This window comes from Rhipicephalus sanguineus, chromosome 2 (genome assembly GCF_013339695.2).
Source record: "Rhipicephalus sanguineus isolate Rsan-2018 chromosome 2, BIME_Rsan_1.4, whole genome shotgun sequence".
NCBI lineage: Eukaryota > Metazoa > Arthropoda > Arachnida > Ixodida > Ixodidae > Rhipicephalus > Rhipicephalus sanguineus.
In genome coordinates, this window is record NC_051177.1 from 133,561,287 (window position 1) to 133,584,654 (window position 23,368).

Below are 23,368 nucleotides of genomic sequence, written 5' to 3' on the forward strand. Positions count from 1 at the left end.
AGGAAGGCAGGGAGGTCAACGACAATGGTAGCATCCGGTTAGCTACCCTACACGAAGGGGAGGGGGAAAGGGAAAGAGAGATGGAAAGGAAAGCGGAGAGAAGAGCAGGCGCGCGATGAAAAATACAAAAAAATGAAGGTGTAGGTCGGCAGTACTAAAGCCTATTCAATAGGCCACTGGCACGCAAAAATTTCAGCAAGGCCTTCATTGATTTTCGGTGTGAAAGACAGTTCGGGTCGGCTGCGGAACTTGCTGCTTTGAGTCAATAAGAAGATACGTTGAAGTTCTTAAGTGATTCAGGCCTGGGGAGATGGCTGTTTAATGATTGGGAGGATTGAAAAATGTTCAGAATGCGCCACACCGAGGTGGGCCAACAATGACCCATAATTCATTGCCAATTATTTTTTTTTTCGATATCAGAAAACGAAGAAAAAGGGCCCGTAGGTGCTCACATGGTTTTTCTGGATTTGAGCCTTTTGACTGCGGGCCAGAATCATTTGCTGAAATAAAGGAAAATGAATGGCTATAAAGGCGGCGTGTTACATCGTCGATGAAATCACTGACATATGACTGTGCATATGATTGGCAAAGTAATGTAACTAATAACATTTTTTACAGGTGTGTCATTTGTGATAATATGTTTCGAACAATTAATATTGTGGCGATGATAATGATGTAATAATACAAAGACAGACATGTGATGCGATCACCATCATTGTCACCCTGTGTCTATGCGCACTGCAAGACGAAGGCGGCAGTGGACAATGATATCCAATTAGATCTATCTTGCCTGAGCTCATTCCATATTATTCCTGCGCACTTAATTCCATCGCTCCATCTAACTTGCTGCCGTGGTCCCTTCCCTCGGTATTCACTACATTGCTCTAAGTGACCACCCACGCATCACGTGACCTTGGTAAGTCCACTTAGTCCCCTTAATATGAACCAGAATATCAACCACGCACGTTTTTTGTCCAGCCCATTCTGCTGCTTCCTGATCTCTCAATGTTGCGGCTACCATAGTGCGCTCTGTGGCGCACAGTGTAGTCCTTAACTTTTTCCACAATGTCCTTTGTTATCCACCAAGTTTCAGCAGAATATGTTAGAACTTGAAGTATGCAATCACTGCATACGTTTCGTTTTAGGGGCAGCGGCAGATTGCATAAATGATTTAGTAATGCCTTATGTGCTCGAGACCATCCTTTGGTGAATTTCCTTTTCATGAGTGGGCTTGCAATATGCTATAGATATGCTAGAGATGGCTATGCTATACATAGTTTTGCCTGCCTGACGCCAAGCGACATGAGACGACGGCAACAGCATACGACAGCATACGACAACATATACGACCGTATACGGCAGCCGGGGCCCTTAAAGTGCTCCGCACTTATAATGTTGAAAATGTTCCTTCGTCTAGATTTCAACTTTGGGTCTCCAGTACCACACGGTGCGGCCTGCCTCGTGGAGCGGATACTGCATGGCGCGCCTAGTGCTCCTGGCTGCCGCCGCGGCGCCACCAGTAGGGGAGCCGCTGGGGAGACCGAAAGCGAGAGCGCCGGAATTATTGCGGCGGATCGCGGCTTGACAGCGCAGCTGCTATGCGCTTGTTAATTTTTAGAGGGTTACAATAAACTTGCTATAGCGTTAACTATATTGGTAATCGTCCTACCGAATGTGCGCCGGCGATGCTTCGATCTAAATGCAGCAAGTGTTAGTTTTATCTGAAATGGTTGCTCCTGCGAGTTGCAATTTTTGGCATCATGTTTTCTCTCTTTTGTTGCCGTTGCGCTGTTCACCCTCGATAATGTATGTCTGTGCTACAGTCATTTTTGCAACACGAGAGTCACAGGTGCCGTTGTATTTCCGGAATCATAGTTGCTCACACCTTAGAAACAAAAGCATTGTGAACATCAAGGGACTCATAATGCTTTATGGCACGTGCGTGAAAAAAGGATCACTGTGTTATTGGAATCACAGGCGCAGCACTTTCTTGGCCAGAAGTTTTTAGGCCAAGCGTACGAGATGCTCAACAGACATACTATTAACATTTCCTGCCTAGTTGGCAAGAAGCGCTCTTAAGAGCTTTTTTATTAAAACTTTGCAGACTTCCATGGCGTGGTCATCCGCCTCGCAAGTCCACTTTCCGCACTTCCGTGGTCATAGAGAACAGCTGGTCACCTTTCAGGCGTTTCGTGAAAAAATATCCGATAGAAATAATATACGATGTTGACAAGCCTCTTATTACAAAACATAGTAATCGGTTTGCCACTTGGGGTACCGCTGTTTAGTGCTCCTATTCACCACGGTCAAGGAGACCAAAAGTTTGTCGACTTGTCCGTCATATATGACCCTCTTCTGTATGACCATCTCGTCAATGATCAGGAAGCAGAACGCTTCTTGCTCTACAGTGAGACCCTTGAATTCGAAGCACAGCCGCTCCTTCATCAACGAAGTGACGCCGATTTCACCTGTTGAATGGCCTACATATTTCTTGAGCGTTGAGCGAAACGGGAGCTTAAAGAGATTTCTGGACCTTGCATGCTCATAACCTTTGTTGGAGCATGCCTTCCATTTACACATTCCTTAGAATGACGGCACTGTAGTGGGGCTTCTCCGTCGAGAAAATGCGTACTTGGTTTCTAACGAACCTGGCAGTCTTCTCACTTTGCGCAGCACCATTGAGCACCTTCATAAAAAGGCAATGTCCGTGTTATTTCATAAAACTGTGCATGATCCTCAGCCTCATGCACTATTTCTTGAAGGGCCTGCAGCGCTCCTTTCATAGGAGCGAACTTCGCTTGTAAGAAGCGCGTTTTTTAGCTTCTTCTGCCAGTTTAACAAGGTCGAATGTAGTTTGACATGATGCTCGTAGTTGTTGGGCGTCGTGACTTCAGTGCTGTCACTTGACGAACCGTTTTGGCTAATGACAAGCCTGTCTTTTGAAGCAGCATTGCCCGAGCACTCGGCACGCGACTGCGCATCATCGTCTTCTATTTCCAAGCATGGCCGCTTCTTCCTCGAAGCAGGCGTGCTTCTCGTGCTTATGTATCTTGGGATAACCGGGGAACACTGTCGGCACAGCCGTTGGCAAGAGTATCGTCAACTTCTCGGTCTTCTTGCAGTCCTCTTCCGTAAAATGCAAGGCGCACACCAGGCACCTGTCATTCAGCTGCCATACTGTTCCCTTCCCTCCGGGTACTTCACGGGAAATGTTTCGCAGCCATGCTGCTCTGCGTTCTGCGTTACTGAGAACCTCGCGGTAGCGTAACTGCGTCTCCTTCGATGCATTCGTGGGACACAACGGCACACAACAGTTGCGCGGCATTTTGCCTAACGCATAAAATAACGCGCAAGGACAAGCGCACTTGTCCTTGCGCTTGTCCGTGTCTTACGCGTCTTCTACCTTCCTGTCTTAACATTTGCGCCATCAAATGAAGTTCAGCTAGCAATGCGACCTTGCACCGTAGCTACGGCCGTCCCGTAGCAACGGTGCAACGGTGCGCTTTTCCAAAAGCAGTAATTTTTGCCAACGCCTTACACCGCGTGATGGCGGCTTTAACCCAAGCCTCGTTCATTGAATCCATTCATATGAAAAAAATCACAGTTTCGCCACAAGGGCGAAGCAATGAGTGCGATAGCAAGGAACTAAATGCTATACGAAGTGGGGCTCGCCAATGGATACTCTCAGTTTGAACAGCGCTCCTGTTACAAAGGCGGCCGAAGCAGCGAAGGAAACTAGCGTGCTTCCAGTGTCAAGCTGTGACACTTGATAGTTCGCGCTCATCTTCTGTTTGTTCGTTTAGCGGCGTCGTTTAGCGGCGCTCCGTGACATGAGCACGGACATCACGGTTAAAGCTTGAAACATCCCTCTTGCCCTCACCACGAGAAAACCGCGCGAGCAGACAGCGGAAGGCCAAGGCTCTCCTTGCGCAAATATAAGAAGAAGCGAGCGAGCTCGCCGACGACATTTAAATGCGCTCGTCGCGCTCCTAGCGCCATCTCGCTGGTAATGAAGAAACGCTTATGAGCGTCGGCCATCTCTGAGTCCGTCCAGCGGCAAAGGGTGTGTATATAACGCTCGCCGTTAGCTATGCGGAGGACCTGCGTTCCGTGGCGTAGTGGCGCCACTCGCTGCGGAGCAAGAGGTCCCTGGTTCAATTCCGCGCTTCGGAAGCATTTTTCTTAATTATTTTTCTTTGGGGCTTTTATATATATATATACATACTTATACATATACGGTGCATGACGGCGACGGGGGCGGACATTTTCCAGCCGAGACTGTCCATGTAATTGCTATCGCAATAAAAGTAGATCAGCGAAGCTCGCCTGGCTGTCACACCGCGTTCCTCGCTCGAACCGCGCGAAATCACGGCCAGACTCACGGGCCAGACTAGAGGGTACACAAGAAGCACACAGCGTTCCCTGTCACATTTCTACCGGGCCGTGGTGTGATCCTTCCTTCAAATCTTTAACATAACGCGGGATGGCAACCTTAGCCCAAGCTGAGTGAAAAAGCTGAGCTTCCAATAACCGACGCTCTTCTGGCTGTCACACCGCTTTCTCTGATTACGTTCTCCCCGTGCGAATGGAACGGCCCGAGCAACACTAGCAGTGGTGCGTTGCCGGAGCTAATCTCAGAGGCCACGAATAATGCGTCATGGCACTAACGAGCACAGACTGTGAGCGTTTCAGTAGTCTCAATGCGGCGGAGGCTTTCGCTGCAGTGTTGTAGAAAAACCTATGGTTGGTCTAATGGACTAATGGTGTCGTGTCGCCGACTACACCTTATAGTGCACTGGCACCGACTACTAGGGAGCGCACACCTTGCCACTTGTCTCCTCAAATGACAATGCTGTGCACGCTGAAGCCATCTTTGCGCGGGATTCACCTTATATTGTCCAGGTGTATGTTAATTGCTACAGCTACCACAAAGGGTTAATCATGTTCATGGACATTAGTCGTCGGGATGGAGATGTGCCACCATGTGCCAACTCATGTGACGCATGGTGGGGCTATAGCACATCCAGAAGTGCTATAGCAGCCAAACACCAAAATGCTTTATGCAAGCTCTCATATATCAATGTATAATAACCATCCAACTACTTCTGCGAGGACACATTTCACTTTCGTGTTATACAGATTCGTATAACGGAGGGATCAACCATGTTTTTTTGTGTGTCTTCATCATATGACAGAATTAAGTTCCAAAAAGGGTGAGAGCAAGTGCATGCCCATAAATTACACGCCCTCAAAACAATTTTTTGCAACTTCATTCTAGCATATGGCGCTGACACACACAAAAGTCGCCGCCAACAAGGCGAAATGTCCACCCTTGCTGAAAAATTCAACCAGCTCCGCTAAGCGGACACTGATGAAACAGCGAAACTGGTGGCCTTGCCTTCGTCAGGCTATCGCATTTCTGTGTTTTGTCTTTCAGACATGTTGTGCCACTGCTCTTTATTAGGCGCTCTTTACGAAGCTCTGAGGGGGCAGTATTGCATCTCGACCATAGCGCTCTTATACAAAGGTTTACAAAGAAATCTTCGCTTAAGGTGCACGTCAATGGCAAGGTCATCAGGAATGTTTCTGGGAAGGCAATCTACAGTAGTCTGAACGCCAATCGGCACATTCAGCGCCTGTCCCATACTGGCCATTGCCATGCGTCAGCCGGATCTGCGTCAGTTCTCGCTGACGCTCACGTCGGGCGGTATCTTCATCGGGAGAACGAGAGAACTTGGCCATTCTGAAAGCGCTAATGTCGCAGAAACGAGACAACTGCGTTCTAGACGCACGAAGGCAAGGTTCTTCTTTTTTTTTTGGTATTCCGTTTATTACTACTGTGCGCGCCTTCGGTGCCCGCGGTCTTCTTCCTCTTGTTGTGCCCTTTGAGTTTCATCAGCTTCCGGCCCGCAGCAAGTTTTCTTCTTCACTTGTAGTGGACCAGTGGTGAGTAGAGGGCCTTACCCAGTTTCTCTGGGATTTACCCTATTTCTGTGGCACATACCCGTGAAATGACCACCTGCGTTACGCCAACATCGGTCACTAAAGACTCGACTAAGAACAGCTTCGCTCTTAAAACACGTAGGGTTCCATATTTATGAGGGCACTGTATTAACGGTGTTGCATTAAATAAAAGGCGTGCGGGAGAGCCACTGTAAGTGGTGTATCTTTGTAGCTATCACTGAATTCTAAATGAACAAAGCTTACAGATCTTATAGAAAAATAGTATAGCAAGTTCGGCTTGTTAGGACCTCAATATCATATAACCAGAGCACAGGGACGTCGAATTTTCCTCGGGCCATACACAAAGGAGAAGGCGCAAAGAAGCGAATTTTTTTGTGCTTATTAAGGACGCCACGACAACAACATCAACAGCGGATGTCCTTGTCTCTTCGTTCCGGCGTTATGGTTTTCGTTGGCAGGACGCGTGTGCGGGATAGCAACGAAGACGCCCAACTGTGTAAGTGCTCTTTTTTATGTAATCGAAAAGTGGCAGAATGAGAATGTTTTTTACCTCAACTATCTCGCAAGAGGTCCGTCTGTGAAACAATATAATAAAAGAATTCGGCATATCCCACATCTTGTGAGGATCGGTTTGCTGCGAAGCGATCAAATACTCGTTTTGTTCTTACTGTGACGTGGTTTATTGACGCGTCTTCAGGGAAATATGAGAGGCGTCAAGAGTAGTGCGTCGGAGAGCGGCGGGCGTCAAGCAGCCAGAATCCGGGCAAGCGCGAGCTCGTGTCCCATGCTACTATTGAAAACTGCGGCTTCCTTGCTTGGTTGCTTGCCTGCTTGCTTGCTCGTGTGCTTGCTCGTCGTCCTCTTCACTACGTTGGCCTCCGGGGAATAGCGGAGCCATCCTGGTGACTTAAGGCGTAGACAGAATAGTGGGTCATACTATAGCTTGATGCGAGACACGCGGACGATGTCTCGGTCGCGACGGCGCAAGTCGTCAGATGGTGTCAAGGGCTCTACCTCGTAATTGACAGGAGATGTCCGAGCGAGAATGTGGTGGGGGCCGTGATATCGGGCCAGTAACTAGGAGGAAAATCCAGGAGTGTTCGGTGGGACGCAAAGCCAGACGAGGGCACCTGTCTTGAAAGCAACAAGAGCTCGGTTGTCGTCGCGTCTCAGCCTCTGGCTACCTTGCTCTTCTGTCGTAAATCAACTGGCTAAGTGTCGGCCATCTTCTGCGTACCTGGCATCGTCGGAAATCGGACTGTACACACATGCGTCAGGTGTCTAAGAAAGCACGGTGTCCAGCCTGCACGATGGCTTGCGTCCGTATAAAAGAAAGAACGGTGAGAATCCTGTGGTCGCTTGCGTAGCAGTTGTGTACGCATATGTCACGAAAGGAAGTACGGTGTCCCAGTAGGTCTGGTCTGATGCGGTGTACATCGTCAGCATACAGGGGCGTAGGGGTTCAACTCCCCCCCCCCCCCCCCCCGGCCTCGTAAGTGTATATAAAACGCACACATACAACCGCACGCACGGACGTACATAAAGTATGGTGGAACCCCCCTCTCCCGAAAAAAATTTCTGGCTACGTCCCTGTCAGCATACGACCGAGAGTGCGAGTGAAACTTTCAGTTAGGCCATTGGTTTGCGCATGGTATGCCGTCGTCATGCGATGAACGATGTTGCACTGAACGAGCAATGCTTCCATATCTTCGGAAGGAAAACACGTCCTCTGCCGCTCAAAAGTTTGCGCGGGGCGCCATGGTGCAGGACGAAGTTGCGTAGCATGAAAAAAATGCTACGCAAAAAGAAAATCCCTAGAAAAGATTGCGATGTCGTCAAGGTAGCATACGCAGGTGTTCCACTTGTAGCCGCGAAGGATGTTGTCCATGATCCGTTTGAAAATACCTGGGGCGTTACACAATCTGAACGGCATGACGGTAAACTCATAGAGTCCATTAGGAGTGACGAAGGCAGTAGTCGTACGATCGGTGACAACTATCGGTACTTGCGAATAACCCAAGCGTAAATCTAAAGACGCGAAATATTCTGCCGCTTGTAAGCAATCGAGAGCATCATCGATGCGCGGCAGCAGGTAGACAGTAATCTTATTCAGGCGGTGATAGTCGACACAGAACCTTATTGACCCATACTTCTTGCGCACAAGTACGACAGGAGAGGACCAGGGGCTCTGGGACGGCTAAATCACTGCGCGTTTAAGAAGGTCGTCGACTTGTTCGTTGATAATTTGCCGTTATGCCGCGGAAACGCGATAGGGTTGTCGGCGTAAGGGAGCATGTCAATCGGTGTCGATGCGGCACGTTATCTCAAAGATAACGGAAACGGCGACCCCTGTGTCAATAAGCGTTACGGCGGCGGTTCCTTCAACATGGACGTCAATAACATTTTGCGGCGAAACACGTGGAGGTCTGGGCAGTTCAACTTGCATGCAGCTCTTGCCTCCTGAACTGCAGCAATAAGTTTCCCTCCTCTGTAGCTGAGCGGCGACGCATGGGTGATGGTGATCGGCGATTGGAGAAGGATGGCCGATTATCAGTGGTGTACCTGGGTGGCGTGCGTGACGACGAGGGATCAGGCGTGGCCACAGTGTCGAAGAAAGAAGGTGGGTAACGGCGGCAGTGGCGAGTAACGTGTCCAGCGACACCACAGGCGAAGTAGATGGGCCTGTTGTCCGGCGTTCGCCACACGTCTTGGCAGCGGAAAAATTGGGCGACGCTTAAGCTTCGCCTTTAGGAGTTGAACGCGATAGCGATATCCTGCCCCTAGTGCGCACTTCGAATACTACGAGTGTTTAACAGAATGCGTGCGCTAAGGTGCATGCCCTATGTAATGGGTAGCATGCTTTAAACCAGGAGTAATTATGCGCGAGAAACTTTTTCGAAGTTGCGGTGCACCCACTACGTGGTCTTAAGGGAATACGCGCAGTATGTGTGTGCCTTTTGTAATGGGTGGCTGTCTTTAAAGCAGAAAGTCGTTATGATATTGACATGGTGTGACGCCCGATGGCAATGTACGCTTGTACCACGCAATATTGCTGCGATATTACATCTCGTACTGTGACACCTGTATACAGGACGCGTATTTTTGGGAAGCATGAAAGTTACTTTCAGTGCAGCTCCAAGCAGAGGCGTGGCTGTGTGGTAGAACACCTGCGTTCGACGCAGACGGCCTGGGTTCGATTCTCAATCGAGCCCAACATTTTATTATTCATTTTATTTGCAGCTTTTTCGATTTTTCGGTCACGGACAAGATGATGATTTTTCGCTCACAACCAACGGCGCCGACGCCGACGCAGACGGCGGAATTTCTGCGGTACGAGCTCTTTAACGCTATCGCGTTAAAACGAAGGCGAGGGCCCCGCGTAGTGAAACGGCGCAGAATTCGTGGTCGGCTGCGAGGCAGGGGTCGGAATCGCAGGTAGGGCATACGGCGTAGGCTGCCGAGGGGGGCGATCAACGATAGCAGCCTAAGTGAGCGGCGCAGTGACGGGTGGTTGTCGGGGCATAGATGGTAGGGCTTGAATAATATGGGTACGCATGTCGTGATTAAGGTCAGCAGCCGAAGTCTGCGTCGGCTCGTTCGTGAGAGGTAGTAGTAAAAGGTGACGCGCTAAATCTTCACGGATAAATTCCTTGATGGTGGATAGCAGCGGCTGCTGATCGGCAGGGTAAGCAGTAACGTGCAAGCTCGATAGTGTGTCGGTCGCCGTGAGAGCTTGGAGTGCGATCGAGGGCTGCTTACGCAACTCGTCGAAGCTCTGACCCAAGGAGACCTGTGCAGGGACTGTGGTGGAATTCCTTGCGAGCAGCGTCTGAAAAGTGTCGTCCTCGATGCCCTTCGGGATGTCTTTGATCTTCTCTTCGGTCATGGTGGAGTTCACGCGGTTGCAGAGGTTCAGCACTTCCTGAATGTAGCCCGTGAAGTTCTCGCCGGGTTGCTGCGCTCCTTGACGCAAGCGCTGCTCTGCCCGAAGCTTGCGAGCCGATGGCCGACCGAACACGTCCGTAATGGAAGGCGTAAAAGTCAGACCAAGTGCGAATGTCGCTCTCGTGGTTGTTATACCACAGTTCGGCGATGTCCGCATGGTAGAACTGGACGTAACCAAGTTTAATTTGGTCGTCCCATTTGTTGCCGGCACTGACACGTTCGTATTTCGACAGCCACTCTTCCATACCGAGTCCCCTGAGCCGGTGAAGAGGGGCGCATCTCGCTGGCGATACACGGCGCCGCAGGTGACATGGACTGCCGAGGGTCCAGACTGGAGAGGGGTCTCTTCGGCCATGTTGGCAATGTGGTCACGAAACGGGGGGAGTTCCGGGAGCGAAGGTCCAGGTTGGTACTGGGAATCCACGTACCTCAACCAAATGTGACGTGCTTTATTGACGCGTCTTCACAGAAGGCGGAGAGACATCAAGAGTATGGCGTCGGAGAGCGGCGGGCGTGAAGCAGCCAAAATTCAAATAAGCGCGAGCTCGTGTCTCATGCTACTATTGACACAGCGGCTTACTTGCTTCCTTGCTCGTGTGCTTCGTAGTCGTTCTCTTCACTACGTTACTTTATTTAAACAAATCAAGAAATATGCTACGGAAGGCCTTGCCTAGTCGGATAACAAAGTTGAACGACTGTGCGACACCTGTAGGCAGTTCGGCACTGTTCTAAAACAGCTGCAAATAACCGCAACAAATATTGCGCGACCCTGACACGGTCTTTAGATGTAAACATTGGGTAGTGCCGAAGAAATCTTACATATGAATATTGCACAAAGTATCGTGCACAAGCACTTGCGTTAATAACGGCGCCGGTGCATAGCATTGCATGCATGTTGTATAAATGTCCATGGAAAATAAATTCCAACACCGACTATAATGTTGATAAATAAGATGCGTATGGATTTTATTGAACGTGGGGAAGTATGGAACATTCGTAGGTTTGTGACAGGTATTTGATTTCTGGTGACTCACGTTCTTCCAAGAAACAGCTTTGCTGGAAATGTTACTGTGCCTATACAATACGGCATTAGTATAACGGCTTTTTTCTGAGTTATTTAGCGTAGGAATAAGAAGTTTCCGTTCGAAATAAGAACATGTGACGCTATGAATGAGAGACGTGCCGTGGCTCATACGCCATACTTTTATTCCATTGCACGAGCACTTCTTCCTCGTCAGCTTCTACCTGACTGGCTTCATGCTTCACAAACACAATTTGGCTACTTTATTCATTGCTACATTTTGGTAGAATTCTGTTCTAACCAAGTCATTATTATGCCATGAAATTTTCAAGGACTAGAAGAGATCAGGCTTCGCTGCTATCTTCATGAGTCTCGTTGGCAAATTTGGCATCATCATCAAGATCAGCCATCATAATCATTTCGCGATAGCTATGCGATTAAAATAATCATCGATTTTCAAGCCTGAAATTTCCTTTACAAAAAAAGACGAGAAATCTTTTGTGTTGTTCAATTATTGCTTTCATATATTAATTTTCGTAGAAATGAAAACAAAGGAAATCGATTTAGATGGGCGGGAAACACTGACGGCTGCTCCTTGTCATACAATAGGGAGAATAACAAGACTATTATTCATCGTGTCACAAGACTGCCGGTTTCTCGCTGTTATGCCTAATATTTGGCCGCCAACATGTATTACCCATGCCGCTCGAGCCCATCGTACACGCCAGAAAGAACACGCGAGATTTAGAGAATCGCAGTCATCTCAAAAGGACCTTTGTGACCGCAGCCACCGACACGTAATTGTTGCGGCCCGGATCTCTCATTCTTCTCTGGACCTTATCTCGCCGTGTAGGACTTTTCAAAAAGTTGTTCTTGCGTGACGAAGAATCCTACAAGCCTTTGCGGCAACTTAACGACGTAAATTATCACGTCGCGCCGCTGGACCATTCTCCGAAATCTATGCCCTGATGCCTCGTGATATCGTGCACGTATCTCAACTGAGGCGCTACTTTTCTTTCTTCTTTCGTTAGTTAGCCTTCGCCGAGACGTCACTCTCCCCGCCGGGGACGTTAGATGTTACGAGTAGTTTACGGACTCCCAATCACGTCTTGCGTAGTGTGCTAGATATAGCCGAAGAACTACAGAAGGTCTACGTGTAGTTTCCTGGCTGTGGTTAGCACCTTTACCGAGAACCTGAATTACAGTGTACTCGTGTACTTGGATTAATAAAGTAAACGACGATCACTGGAACATTGCGCGCAATTACCACCCAGTCATCTTGGCTGCTTCTACCTGTTAAGTTGTCCCGCTGAGAGGAGTTCCCTTGTTTCTGACCTAATGTTAGCCTTGTCACAACATTGTTCAATTTAAGAGAAAAACAAGACGATACATCATAAAAGACCACAATGTAATGGCTTCTAAGAATCAAGAACAGAATATGTTAAAAGGAAAACGAAAAGAAATTTACATAAAGTCTCGTATACAGCACGGGAATACAGATGACGCACACGGACATTCGAAAAGTAAGAACATGTCGTAGATCAAACAATATAAACACACAAAATAGCGTCCGCACATATCTCCTGAAAAAAAAAACGAAAAAGAACGGGCGTAGCTTGCACTAACTAGACTAAGCCGCGCAAGCCTTGAAATAGCGAAACTGGACGATTCTGAAGAATAATTTGGTTGCTTCTATAGGTTGTTTCTAGGCCTTAGCTAGGTGATGAGGGTTGTTTCTAGGTTAATTCTGGGTCGTTTCTAGGCTTTAGCTTGGTGATGCTAGGTTGTTTCTATGTTGATTCTCAGCGCAGGGAGGTTCGGTTTAAACCACACACAGTCGCAGACACGACATGGATGTCCAAACTCCAGAGACAGAAACTCGCGCTGAAACCAAGCGTTCGCACCTCTCATAGATCTAGGGGCACGTCGTCGTTGCCGTAGGCCTTCCATCGCTTCGGGGTCTTCTCGCAGCTGCCGTTGCCTTTCCTTAGTATTGGGCTAACTGTAGCCTCCCTTTTTAGTGGACCAGTGGGCAGTAGTGGGATTTAATCAATATCTGTGGCACATACCTGATAGGCCACACAGGGCAGCCCACGAAGGATAGGCCGCACAAATTACGGTTGCCTTAAACTGCTTCGCTGTGAAAAGGCTGTGAAGTAAGTGACAAGAAGTTCATCCTGGCAATAGATGATGCGAGAACCGACAAAAAAACATGGCTGATCCCTCCGTCATAGGAATCGGTATAACACGAAAGTGAAACGTGTCTTCACAGAAGTTGTGCTCATCGTGTAGTGATATATGAGAGCTTCTACAAGGTCTATTGGTGTTTGGCAGCTATAGCACCGTTTGACGTCGATGGTTGACGCTTAGTGGCATGTCTCCATCGCGACGACTAAGCCCTATGATCATGATTAAACCGTTGCGGTAGCTGAAGTTGTGAACATATATTTGGAATCAGCGAATCGTGAATCGCGCGTAAAGATGACATCAACAAGCTCATAATCAACACTGGTACCCGATATGCACTTCTTCAAAACGTCGTCAATTAAGGAGAGATGCGGCACGGTGTGCGCTTACTAGTAATGGGTTACCGACGAATGCGTTCATGCATGCACTACCACACTGCGCTTCAGCAACATGGGAGGCAGAGGTTCGTAGCTTGAGCCGCAAGCGCTTGCGTCTTTCTGGCCCCTGTCTCGCTCCACCAAGGCACGACATTCGCCCGTCGAAATCGCGTCCTTTATGCAACGCGTATTGCAGCAGTTTTGTTAAGTCGGTGCTCTCGCAATCGAAGCAGTCGGCGGCGGAGAAACCCCGTTGGTGCACGTGGAACTTGCACTAATCCGATGAGACGGCGCAGGTTAACACGAAGCGAAAGTCAAAGAACGTAACTGCGTCTAGGTTCCCTCGGCGACGCCAGCGCGGCAAGTGTTCCTCGCGGGTATCGAGACGCGTTAACCATGACCTCCGATATCACGCGCAATCTCGGAGTAAGCGCTAGTAAATGTCGATCGTGACGCATTACTTCTTTTCACCTCTCACAGACGGCGGCACCGCCCCGCTCCGCCTACCTACACCGCGAACAGAGAGCACCGTGCGAGAGAGTGTATGAAAGATATAAGGCGCGTTCGTGGAGTGTCCGTCATCTACCAAGTTGGCTTAGTTGGTTGCGCGTCGGATGCTCACCGTCGCGGCCGCAAAGTCGTGGGTTCAATTCCCAGCGGCGGATCCTTTTCTTAGTTTTTGCTTTCTTACCCGTTGGCGTCCATTTTATCAACGTCATAACCGTGACGTAAGTACTTGGTGGACCCCGGCATAAAACACTTTCGTGTTAAAAAGCAACAACAAATACGCGTCAGATGTTTTTGACAAGGACATACTGACCAGTTTGCTCTTGCGTCAATTACCCATAACAACATAACAACTTATATGTTTGTCCACGTAAGCTGGGGCAGCAGTGTGCGTTGTTTGTATCTCCTGGTAAATACAAGAATTGTATTTTTGTTCTCACTGGCGCATCCGTATGCTTTGGCGGCGTTAAATTCTAAGTCCTTCTTGTAGAGGATGTATGACGACAGATTTGAAAAATAAACTTATGCGTCGTAATTATTCTGCACAGCGATATTAAAAGATTACCCGCAGTGGTGGCTTAGCGGATCAGATGTTGCACTGCTAAGCGCGGGTTACATTCCCGGCACCGACGAGCGCATTTAAATGAGGGCCGAAATGAAAAAACAAAGACACCCGCGCCCTTAAAGTTAGGTGGATGTAAAATCCTACCAGCTACTTAAAATGAACGCGGAGTCTCCCACTGCGGCATGCTTCGTAATATTACCATGCCTTTGGAACTTAAAAGCCCAGAATTTATTATTGATAAAACATAATAGCATTAGCACATTCCCATCATGTCAGAAAAAAATTTACTCACGGAAACTTTCAGAAATTGTAGTGACTACCAGTAAAATGATAAACGCGTGAGTTTCCATGATTTTCCAGCTCAGAGAAACGACATTCACCTAGGCAGCCTCTTTTAATGCAGGTGTAATGGCAGCTGGGGTCTAGAGCCGCAGCACGTACGAAAGCTCTTGGCACATGTGCTCCAGAGACAATCGCAGGTAAAGCGTCATTACTCAGTCTGTTGCACAGCCGACGACTTCTAAGAAAGCACCGAGTCACAAGTTTCTCTAAGCTTTTAAGGACTACTTGCAAATAATTGCTCGGAACATCGGTAGCTATTAGAAACAGTGCTGATGAGTAGCTCCACATAAACTGCATAATAATAATAATAATAATATAATAATAATAATAATAATAATAATAATAATAATAATAATAATAATAATAATAATAATAATAACAATAATAATAATAATAATAATAATAATAATAATAATATCTGGGGTTTAATGTCTCAAATAAACAGCATAAGGTACCGAAATAGGATAACGTGCCTCTTCGTTGTCTCTAGTTTGAGCTATGAAAGTTTTAAATATTTCTCGACACCGTCAATTACCGCCACAGATGTTGCGAACTCAGATGTTGCGAACTCCCACTGTATGTTCTCATTGAAATAAGAAAACAGGAAAGAAGGTTAGAGTTAAAGAGTCGACGCGTTATGAGAAACATTGTAACGATGTATTTTGAGTAACTGCCACCACCTAGGCTCCTTCCTTTGCACTTGCTCCTGAGGTACAGTATAAATAAATGAACGTTCATGATTTCTGCTGACATTGTAACGTGGACGTGAACGTGCATCGTGTTGGACAATGTGCCTGAGCTATAAACCAAGATGTCGCACATTATGTGAACTACGTAATCTCTAAAAATTCAGCGAAACACGCTATGTGAGCTGCAGAAACGGTACCATGCTGGAAGCATTTTGCAATACGCCCACAAAAAAAGTACATTCCACTTCCTGGGACCATTGTATACTGACCGGACTGCGGCGTCCCACGTTCGCTTTCGGTCTAATGCATTGCACTTTCTTGACAAAAGCGAGCGCGGTTGCTGGGAGTGTTGGCGAGACCTTTGTTTCATACACCAGGTGCATCTGTATCAACTTCGCAGTAGGCATTCCTTCCCGTAGAAGCCGGGAGCATTTGTCGGCCTCAGGTAGAACGTGGCGGTCAGCGCTATATGAACGACAAAGCGCCTAGTGGAAACTCGTGTAATAGAGTTACAACTATGCGAATCTCCTCAGCAAAATGTCGGAGCTTCCGTCCGATATTCGTGAAAAGGGGTGGCGAAATCTATGGCATAATGTTTGTTGTCTCTGAATAATAGAAAAAATATTCAGGCAGCTTCGGTCTTGTGGTGCCAAGCCTGAAGGAACAGCATAGCTTGACGGCTTTGATAATAGGTCCTGTTGGGCGAGTTGGTGATCTATCACAGACGACATTTCTTAGCGCAAAAGTTGAAAAGAAAGGAATTAAGAAGGGAAGGAAAGAAGACAGTGCACAGGGCGAGCGCTAAACATAAACTGGCTTTATTTCGGAAAGAAATTGCCACGGAATGTAGCGCGCCGCGCATGCGTGCTGCCGCCACGTCCCTACTCAAGCATCCGATCGAACGATTTGAACTCGCTATTGAACAAACACATTGATGAGTCATTAATACATTCCTTGCCTTTGTTCTTGATATGATAGGCTTCCAGTAACTCTCTCCCCAAGGAATGCAGCGCCTCTACCCAGGGTCTTAATCTCGTGTAGCCGCGGTGCACACGTGCAGGCCGCACAATGCACCGGCAAATGCGTGTTCGTTCCTTTTCTTCTTAATTCCTTTCTTTTCAACTTTTGCTCTAAGAAATGTCGTCGTAATTCCTGACATTCCAGCATAAATTGTTGACATTAGCAATCATTTCATGTATGTTGACGCAGGGTTCGCGCTGTTGAGAAAATGACTCTCTCTCTTCACGCGTCTTGCAAGACTTTTCTTGTAATGACTAGAAGTTGCGACAACAAAAATGAGTCCACGGCAGGATGAGTGCGCTCAAAACTTCAGTTACTGAATAAATGCATAAATTGAAGCCACTTTCGCAAAATTTTCATAGTCGCAGTCCGTACCTAAGCTTATAAAGTGATACAAGCAGTTCGTAGGATATCCTAGAAGGATTGTTTTTTGAGCGAGTTAGTACGACGTCCTAAGGAGAGCACTAAAGAGCAAAGATACAAGACGTGAAGGCGGCAACACAAGCGCTCAGTAAGAACTGCTGTTAGTGAGCGCTTGTGTAGCTGCCTTTGCCTCTTGGCTCCTGGTATTTCAGTGCTGCCTAGAAATGTCGGATATCCGATTTGTAATATCGATGAGTGCAGAGCGCCATGGGTAATGAACGCTTTCGACTCGTGTTCACTTGCAGTTGTTGTTTAAAGCCGTGGTCGGGAATGGCTGATCTGCAAAATGAGGCCCCATGCAACAGCTGTCGCCGAGTTCCGACCAGACATCCAAAAACATTTGTTTGTGTGTGTTACAGCAGTTTCCGAAGATAAAACCTCTGCGAGTTGGCTTGAGTATGAAGGATGATTTCATTCACCAGTTATGTAAGTACAAAGTTCCTGTTCCTAAGACACTTTAATTAATTACTTTGACAAATTACACCATCACTGCTAAGATGACTGAGCGACAACGTGTTTCTGCAGTGGTCACACTCCATTACGACTCATAGCGCATTTTTTATCACAATAAAACACATTCGTACAAACGCTTCTTTGTTAAGCTCTCTAGCAGTACTGTGCTCTAAGCTTTGTCAAAGTTAAGCTCAACAAAAACATTACATGGAATGAGACACACAGTTCTCACATTAAAGCTTACGCGATCATGCCGTTATCTATACACAATGCATGATTATGTGTTTGTGCACTGTTTGATTCTACCTTCGCGCAAATATTGCATTATTGTGTAATATATATTGCCCTAAATAATAATAATAATAATAATAATAATAATAATAATAATAATAATAATAATAATAATAATAATAATAATAATAATAATAATAATATGATTACAAGCGATCATAGACTTTTTCATGTAATTGCACACACGTTAGCCGCATCTCCCTGTTAACGCGATACAGATTTTACTTCCTTTGTCTTTTATCTATAAAGACGCACTCACATACACACAGATTAAGCTTGTTTTCTTGATCTTAATGTTTTTGATATGCCACGGTTATCGTTTTTTTTTCTTTCGTTGTATTTTTCACACGTTACCACCCTTTTCTCCTGCACTTAATCTGGTTGTAATTTTGGGGCGACTTTTACCCTGTAGCAGTATACACGCCATTCTGTCCTCGCATTGTCTGCCTTGGGTCAACATGGTTTCCTTTTAGCCTAAGGTCCCGATGGGCCGTGCTTCGGTCGACTACGTCTTCATGAACGCAGCGCCTAATGACAAGGACACACAGAAAACACCAACTTGGTTGGCAGGGGATGTGACCCATGAATGTGTGCCCCTATTCGACGAAGCCCTTTGTCGACGGTGCATTTTTACACATAATATGTATCTGCCCACGCTACGATGCCGATATGGGCGTGATGTGCATGGTGCTTAATTGACTGGACAGTGGTCCAATATGAGAACAAACAGTGCTGAGACAGTGCCCCCAAAGAAACTACAGGCAGAAGCGCTTTGAGCAACTCGGGTTTCGGAGGCATACGGACCCTTGCGGGAGTCTTTATGAGGACTTCTTCCGAACGTTGTTCAGTATAACGGTTACTTTGTGTTCGTCTTCCCTTATCTTTCTGTCCCCCGTTTTCTTATAAAACCGTGGTCTGTTTGTTAGTTGCAAAGATACCATACGTAACTGAGCCAAGAAATCGACTCACAGGATCTTTCATGCGAACGAACGGACAGGCACATTGCAAACTAGGCAAACTTTCCAGTCAACTGCAACTGAATTGAAACGCAAGCACGAGTAGTGAGCCTGGCCACTCTGTGGACCTCGTCAAGAAGCTTAATAAACGTTTTCCACTTATAACATCAAACTGCGACCCTGCGTTGAGATTTACATCGTTAAAATGACCACGGTAATCGTGTCAACATATGAAACATATCACGAATCACATACCTTGAAAATCAACGTTACCACACCTTATGCCTCCGTTCTGTTCCTGTGGATTAATGGGCCAGCAATTTCCTCTAGATTTTTTTAGCATGTGCCATATGTAACTATTTGATTTCCTTCATTTTAGCGCAAGACTTTCTCAACTAAAAAGACTGGAGGTTACAGGGCCAAGCTACAGGTGGACGTGAGTACAGATACAGTACTAATTCTGATGACATTTTCTTTTTAATTTATAAAAACAGGACAGCAAAAGATGTCACAGTCAGTTTGTGCCTATGGCGGTACAATACTATAAAAATATTGTCCAATTTGCCACAACCTTAGAACGACCACACCGCCATGCCTGAAACTTTCACGTGCTTAAACGTATTCTCAGATTGTGTCAAAAAACTGACAACATGGCACCATTCGGCGTGATGGAGGAATTGAATTGTGCTGATAAACCCCGAAGGTTACTATTGAAAACTGCACGCCTCGTAACTTCGTTTTAGTTTCTTACAATATTGTCGTCTTCAAGACTGACCACTTGCCATTCGGTAAACCAACTACCGTTATTCACATTTGCAATACTTCTTTCATTAGTTGCGTTACGAGATCCAGCATGGCCGAGCGACGCTTTAAGTCTACCGCAAATCGGCACGTACACCCAACGCATAACTCAAGATCATAAAACATAAAGGTATTTGCCGGTATGTCATTCATAGCTTTCATGTTCGGGAGACCTGTTAGAATTTACCGAGAATACGCAACATAGTGAAGTGAAAAAATGGAAGACAGGGAGAGGCAAGGCAGAATAAATGCGCCTCTCTGAAACATTACGTATTTACTACAGCCATTTCTGTCTCGAAATACATCCTGCATCACTTAACGTCAAATATCCGTGCCTTACGCACCCGTCTTTGTGATCCTTAATGAAGAAAATCTCTGCTAGTCTACGCGCAGTTTGGTTCCTTCCTGCATAAAAAACGTGTGCATCTTCTAAGCAATGATGTACTACATCAGAGTCTGTTAACATGTCAAGTCACGGGGAATTGAGAAGTTCAGCCAAAAAAACGCTTCGTGGTCCCTCCATATTATGTGAAGACATTATTTCCCATTTGTCCGACCAACAGCTCACGGCTTGACTTTTTGGTGTAGCTTTTGATTGGTGTTAACTGTAATACTAAATATGTGCGCCATTAGAAATATTACTTTCGTGGTGCGCAAACAAAAACATTTTACGGGATTTTCTACGTGGAGTGAGTGAGAAAGCATCGCCGTTAATTCTTCGCGTTTCCTCACGCATCATCTTATGAAAGCTTCCCTTCGCATACACTCCCACGTGCACAGTGGACCCACATGTATTTATCGAAGAAGCAGGAAGGTGTGAAGCGGCTACACAATGCGAAATGCTGCGACTTCGATGCACTTGGATCCGATGCACATGTTCGATTATTTGTAAATTGCGAAAAGCGTTAAATAACTACAACTAGCCCGCCACGGTGGTCTAGTGTCCATGATGCTCTAATGCTGACCCGAAGGTCGCGAGATTGAATCCCGGCCACGGCGGCCGCATTTTCGTTGGAGGCGAAAATGATTGGGATCTGTGTACTTAGATTTAGGTGCACGTTAAACAACCCAGGTGGTGGAAATTTTCGGAGCCCTCCACTACGGCATCGCACGTAATAAACACGGGATGTTGGGACGGAAAACCACAACAATTATTCTATTAGCTTGTATGCAATAAATGCGATGCCCACAACTTTGCTTATCTTCACAGAATGCAACATGTACTCTCATCTAAAGTTTATGGACAGCAAAAGTGCAAACCTTATCATCATGCAATAACCGCAACGTTTACGAGGTACACCGTTCGCCAGACTGCAAGCGTCATACAGGCCTAGCGCGAGACGTGCAGACGCCCGGCATACTTGCTTTTATTGCGTTAGCATTTATGTGGACACTCTCGGCTGATTTTTGATGTCGCCGTCATATTATCCCGTATCTGTATATGTATGTATTAATGCATGAAAGCCACAAATAAAAATAATTCAGAAGACAAAAATTCCTAAGCGCGCGACCACTCGCCCTGGCGTCACGCTAATTTCTTGGGTCCTCAGTTCGAAACACTCTAGCGTTTCGCCGGAGTTGGGATGTGCGCCTCCGACTTGTACTGTGACATACGGGATGTGGTCGACCGTACTCGCGCACTTATCTCTTGAAGCGGAGTTTTGTACGTCTTGTGCATTCACCGCAAAGTTTGCGTTGAAGCTATAGACCGAACGAAGGTCACTGTGCTGCTAAAGGAGTGAGCTGCTAACTAGAAGAGCCAAGTAATGGGCTAGTTCAAGTAACATCTGTGACAGTTCGTGCTCTTCCTGTGGAAACCTGTGCGTTCTTTTCGGGCGTCCTTCGTGTTTGAGCAGCACGCTGCAAGTGTTGAGCTGTGGCAGTTGTTAGTTCGCACTCGCCTTGTGTGTTATCTTTTCTTGCGTCCTTTTAGATGTGAAGCATCTTATAGCGGAGTTCAAACCGGTGGTGGTGGTGTGAGGCGTGACCGCCCTTACTGCGCATGCGCAAACCCTCTCCACTCACCTCCTCTCCACTCCTCCTTCCCCTCTCCACTTCCCTATCTACTCACCCTCTCCCCAACCCCTCTCCACGTCCCCTTCCCCCCCCTCCCCGCTCCTTCTCTGAAACTCGGGCTCGACATGCCGAAATTCTCTCCTGCGCAACGCCGCGATGAGCGCCAGCGCATGCGCGTCCCCTCCCCCTCTGTATCCTCTCCTACGCTGTCCCCTCTCGCGCGCCTGTGGACCGCGTTCCCCGCTCGCCCTGTGAGAATTAACGGCCAGGCCAGAGGGAAGACACGACGCGCGTAGCGTTCCTTTTCGCGTTCCATGACGCGAGGTCGGTAGCATGCCCAACGAACGCCAACGGAACGCGATCGTGCAAGTGCTCCGGCTTCGCATCGCCTCATGGTCCCCTTTAGCGGGAGATGGTGTAATTTGTTTTGCTTGGGCACCGCGTAGCAAGTTTCTAGCTGCTTGCCGTTCTTCCTGTGACATTCCAATTTCTTGCTACCGCATTCCTTTCTTCGTCCTTGAAGCGAAACTGACTTTTCACACGGTGCATCCGTATGTGGAGGTCCGAGTTCTTGCAGAGTTGCTGCTTCACCATTCTGAGAGATTGCGACAAGCTCGTGCGGCAGCGTGATTCAAACGCGGATGCTTCTGTGTACCATCTAAAGGCCTTATGTTTTCCCCAATGCCCGTAAGACGAAATGATTCAGGTTGCCCAACACTGAGTCTTCGCCATTCCAACAGAAATTGTGAGCTCATGGAATGGTGGCAGAACCTGGTGGAGGAATTGGGCCTGTATTTCATCGTTCTTGGCTGGCCTCGGCTAGCCTCAAGTCCAGCAATCTGGGACATGGACTACTGCGGCAAAGTCGACCCTAAGGGGATGCGCTTGGAGTAACTCTATGGGGAGCATTATTTAAATATCAAATTACTGAGCAATGCCTCAATTTTCGCCAATTACACCTGAGGTGCTTTATCCCAACAGAGCCTTTATGCTGTACATCGCGATTAGTTTTAATCCGCTAACTGCATTTTTTTTCTGAGATACTTTTGTGCATCTATTGAAAATGCATGTGGTGATTTTTAAAAAAAGGTGATTTGTAGCGCAAGGATCGTATATTTGCTAATTGCACTGTAGTGGCATGCGCAGTAGGACGACAAACGACCTCCCATCTGTGTGAGTGTCCCTGTTTCAGTGCGCCAAGACAAGAACTTTCGTATGCTTAGATCAACCTGATAATCGCTCTTTGTCCGAAAAAAGGGTTCCGGGACTTTGGCCTAGTCCGTCGTCAGCACAGAAGGCTGTCAAAACATTATTGCGCTTCTTGCGGACAAGTGGTCTTAGAGACAAACTTTAAGCAGTGTCGTATTCTCTTTTCCCCTTTTTTTGCTCCCCTATTTTGTACCATCTCTCTTCTAATATCTTTTATCCCCCTTACCTTCCCCCATCATAGGGTAGCCAGTCGGTCTAAGAACTGGCTAACCTCCCTGTCTTTCCGCTTGTTTCTTCCTTCCTTCCTTCCTTCCTTCCTTCCTTCCTTCCTTCCTTCCTTCCTTCCTTCCTTCCTTCCTTCCTTCCTTCCTTCCTTCCTTTCTCCCTTGCTGTCTATGTCTTTGCAATTTGGTGTGATTATGCCGACTGGATATTCTTCCTAAAGAGCTTTTCTTGAATTATACTGCGGCAAAACAGCTTTACAGGCATAAAAAAATCGCCTGTCGCTAAATTGATGAGAAAGTGCATGTCCATGACGTTAAAATTCAGGAAAAGCATGCAGATGTGATCAACATTAGCACACTGACGTATAGAGAATTAGT

The 23,368-nt window shown here is 47.0% G+C and overlaps 1 protein-coding gene across 4 annotated transcripts in view; it reads right to left on the minus strand.

Annotated features, from left to right (window-relative positions):
- LOC119383677 (uncharacterized) overlaps positions 1-15,954 on the minus strand; it is a 53,269-nt gene extending 37,315 nt beyond the window's left edge. Inside the window, exons 1-2 of one of the 4 annotated variants that reach the window (XR_007415154.1) lie at positions 15,867-15,954; positions 453-500 (exon numbers count right to left, since the gene is read on the minus strand). Coding sequence is in view for 3 of the 4 variants with exons in the window: in XM_037651953.2 (XP_037507881.1) it covers positions 453-500; positions 14,859-14,916 (106 nt within the window). In the remaining variant the exon portion in view is untranslated. Of the gene's footprint in view, positions 1-452; positions 501-14,858; positions 15,000-15,866 lie in introns of those variants that run through there. The other 3 variants (XM_037651953.2, XM_037651954.2, XM_049412618.1) reach the window with 3 other exon arrangements.
- Between the last annotated feature and the right edge of the window lie 7,414 nt (positions 15,955-23,368).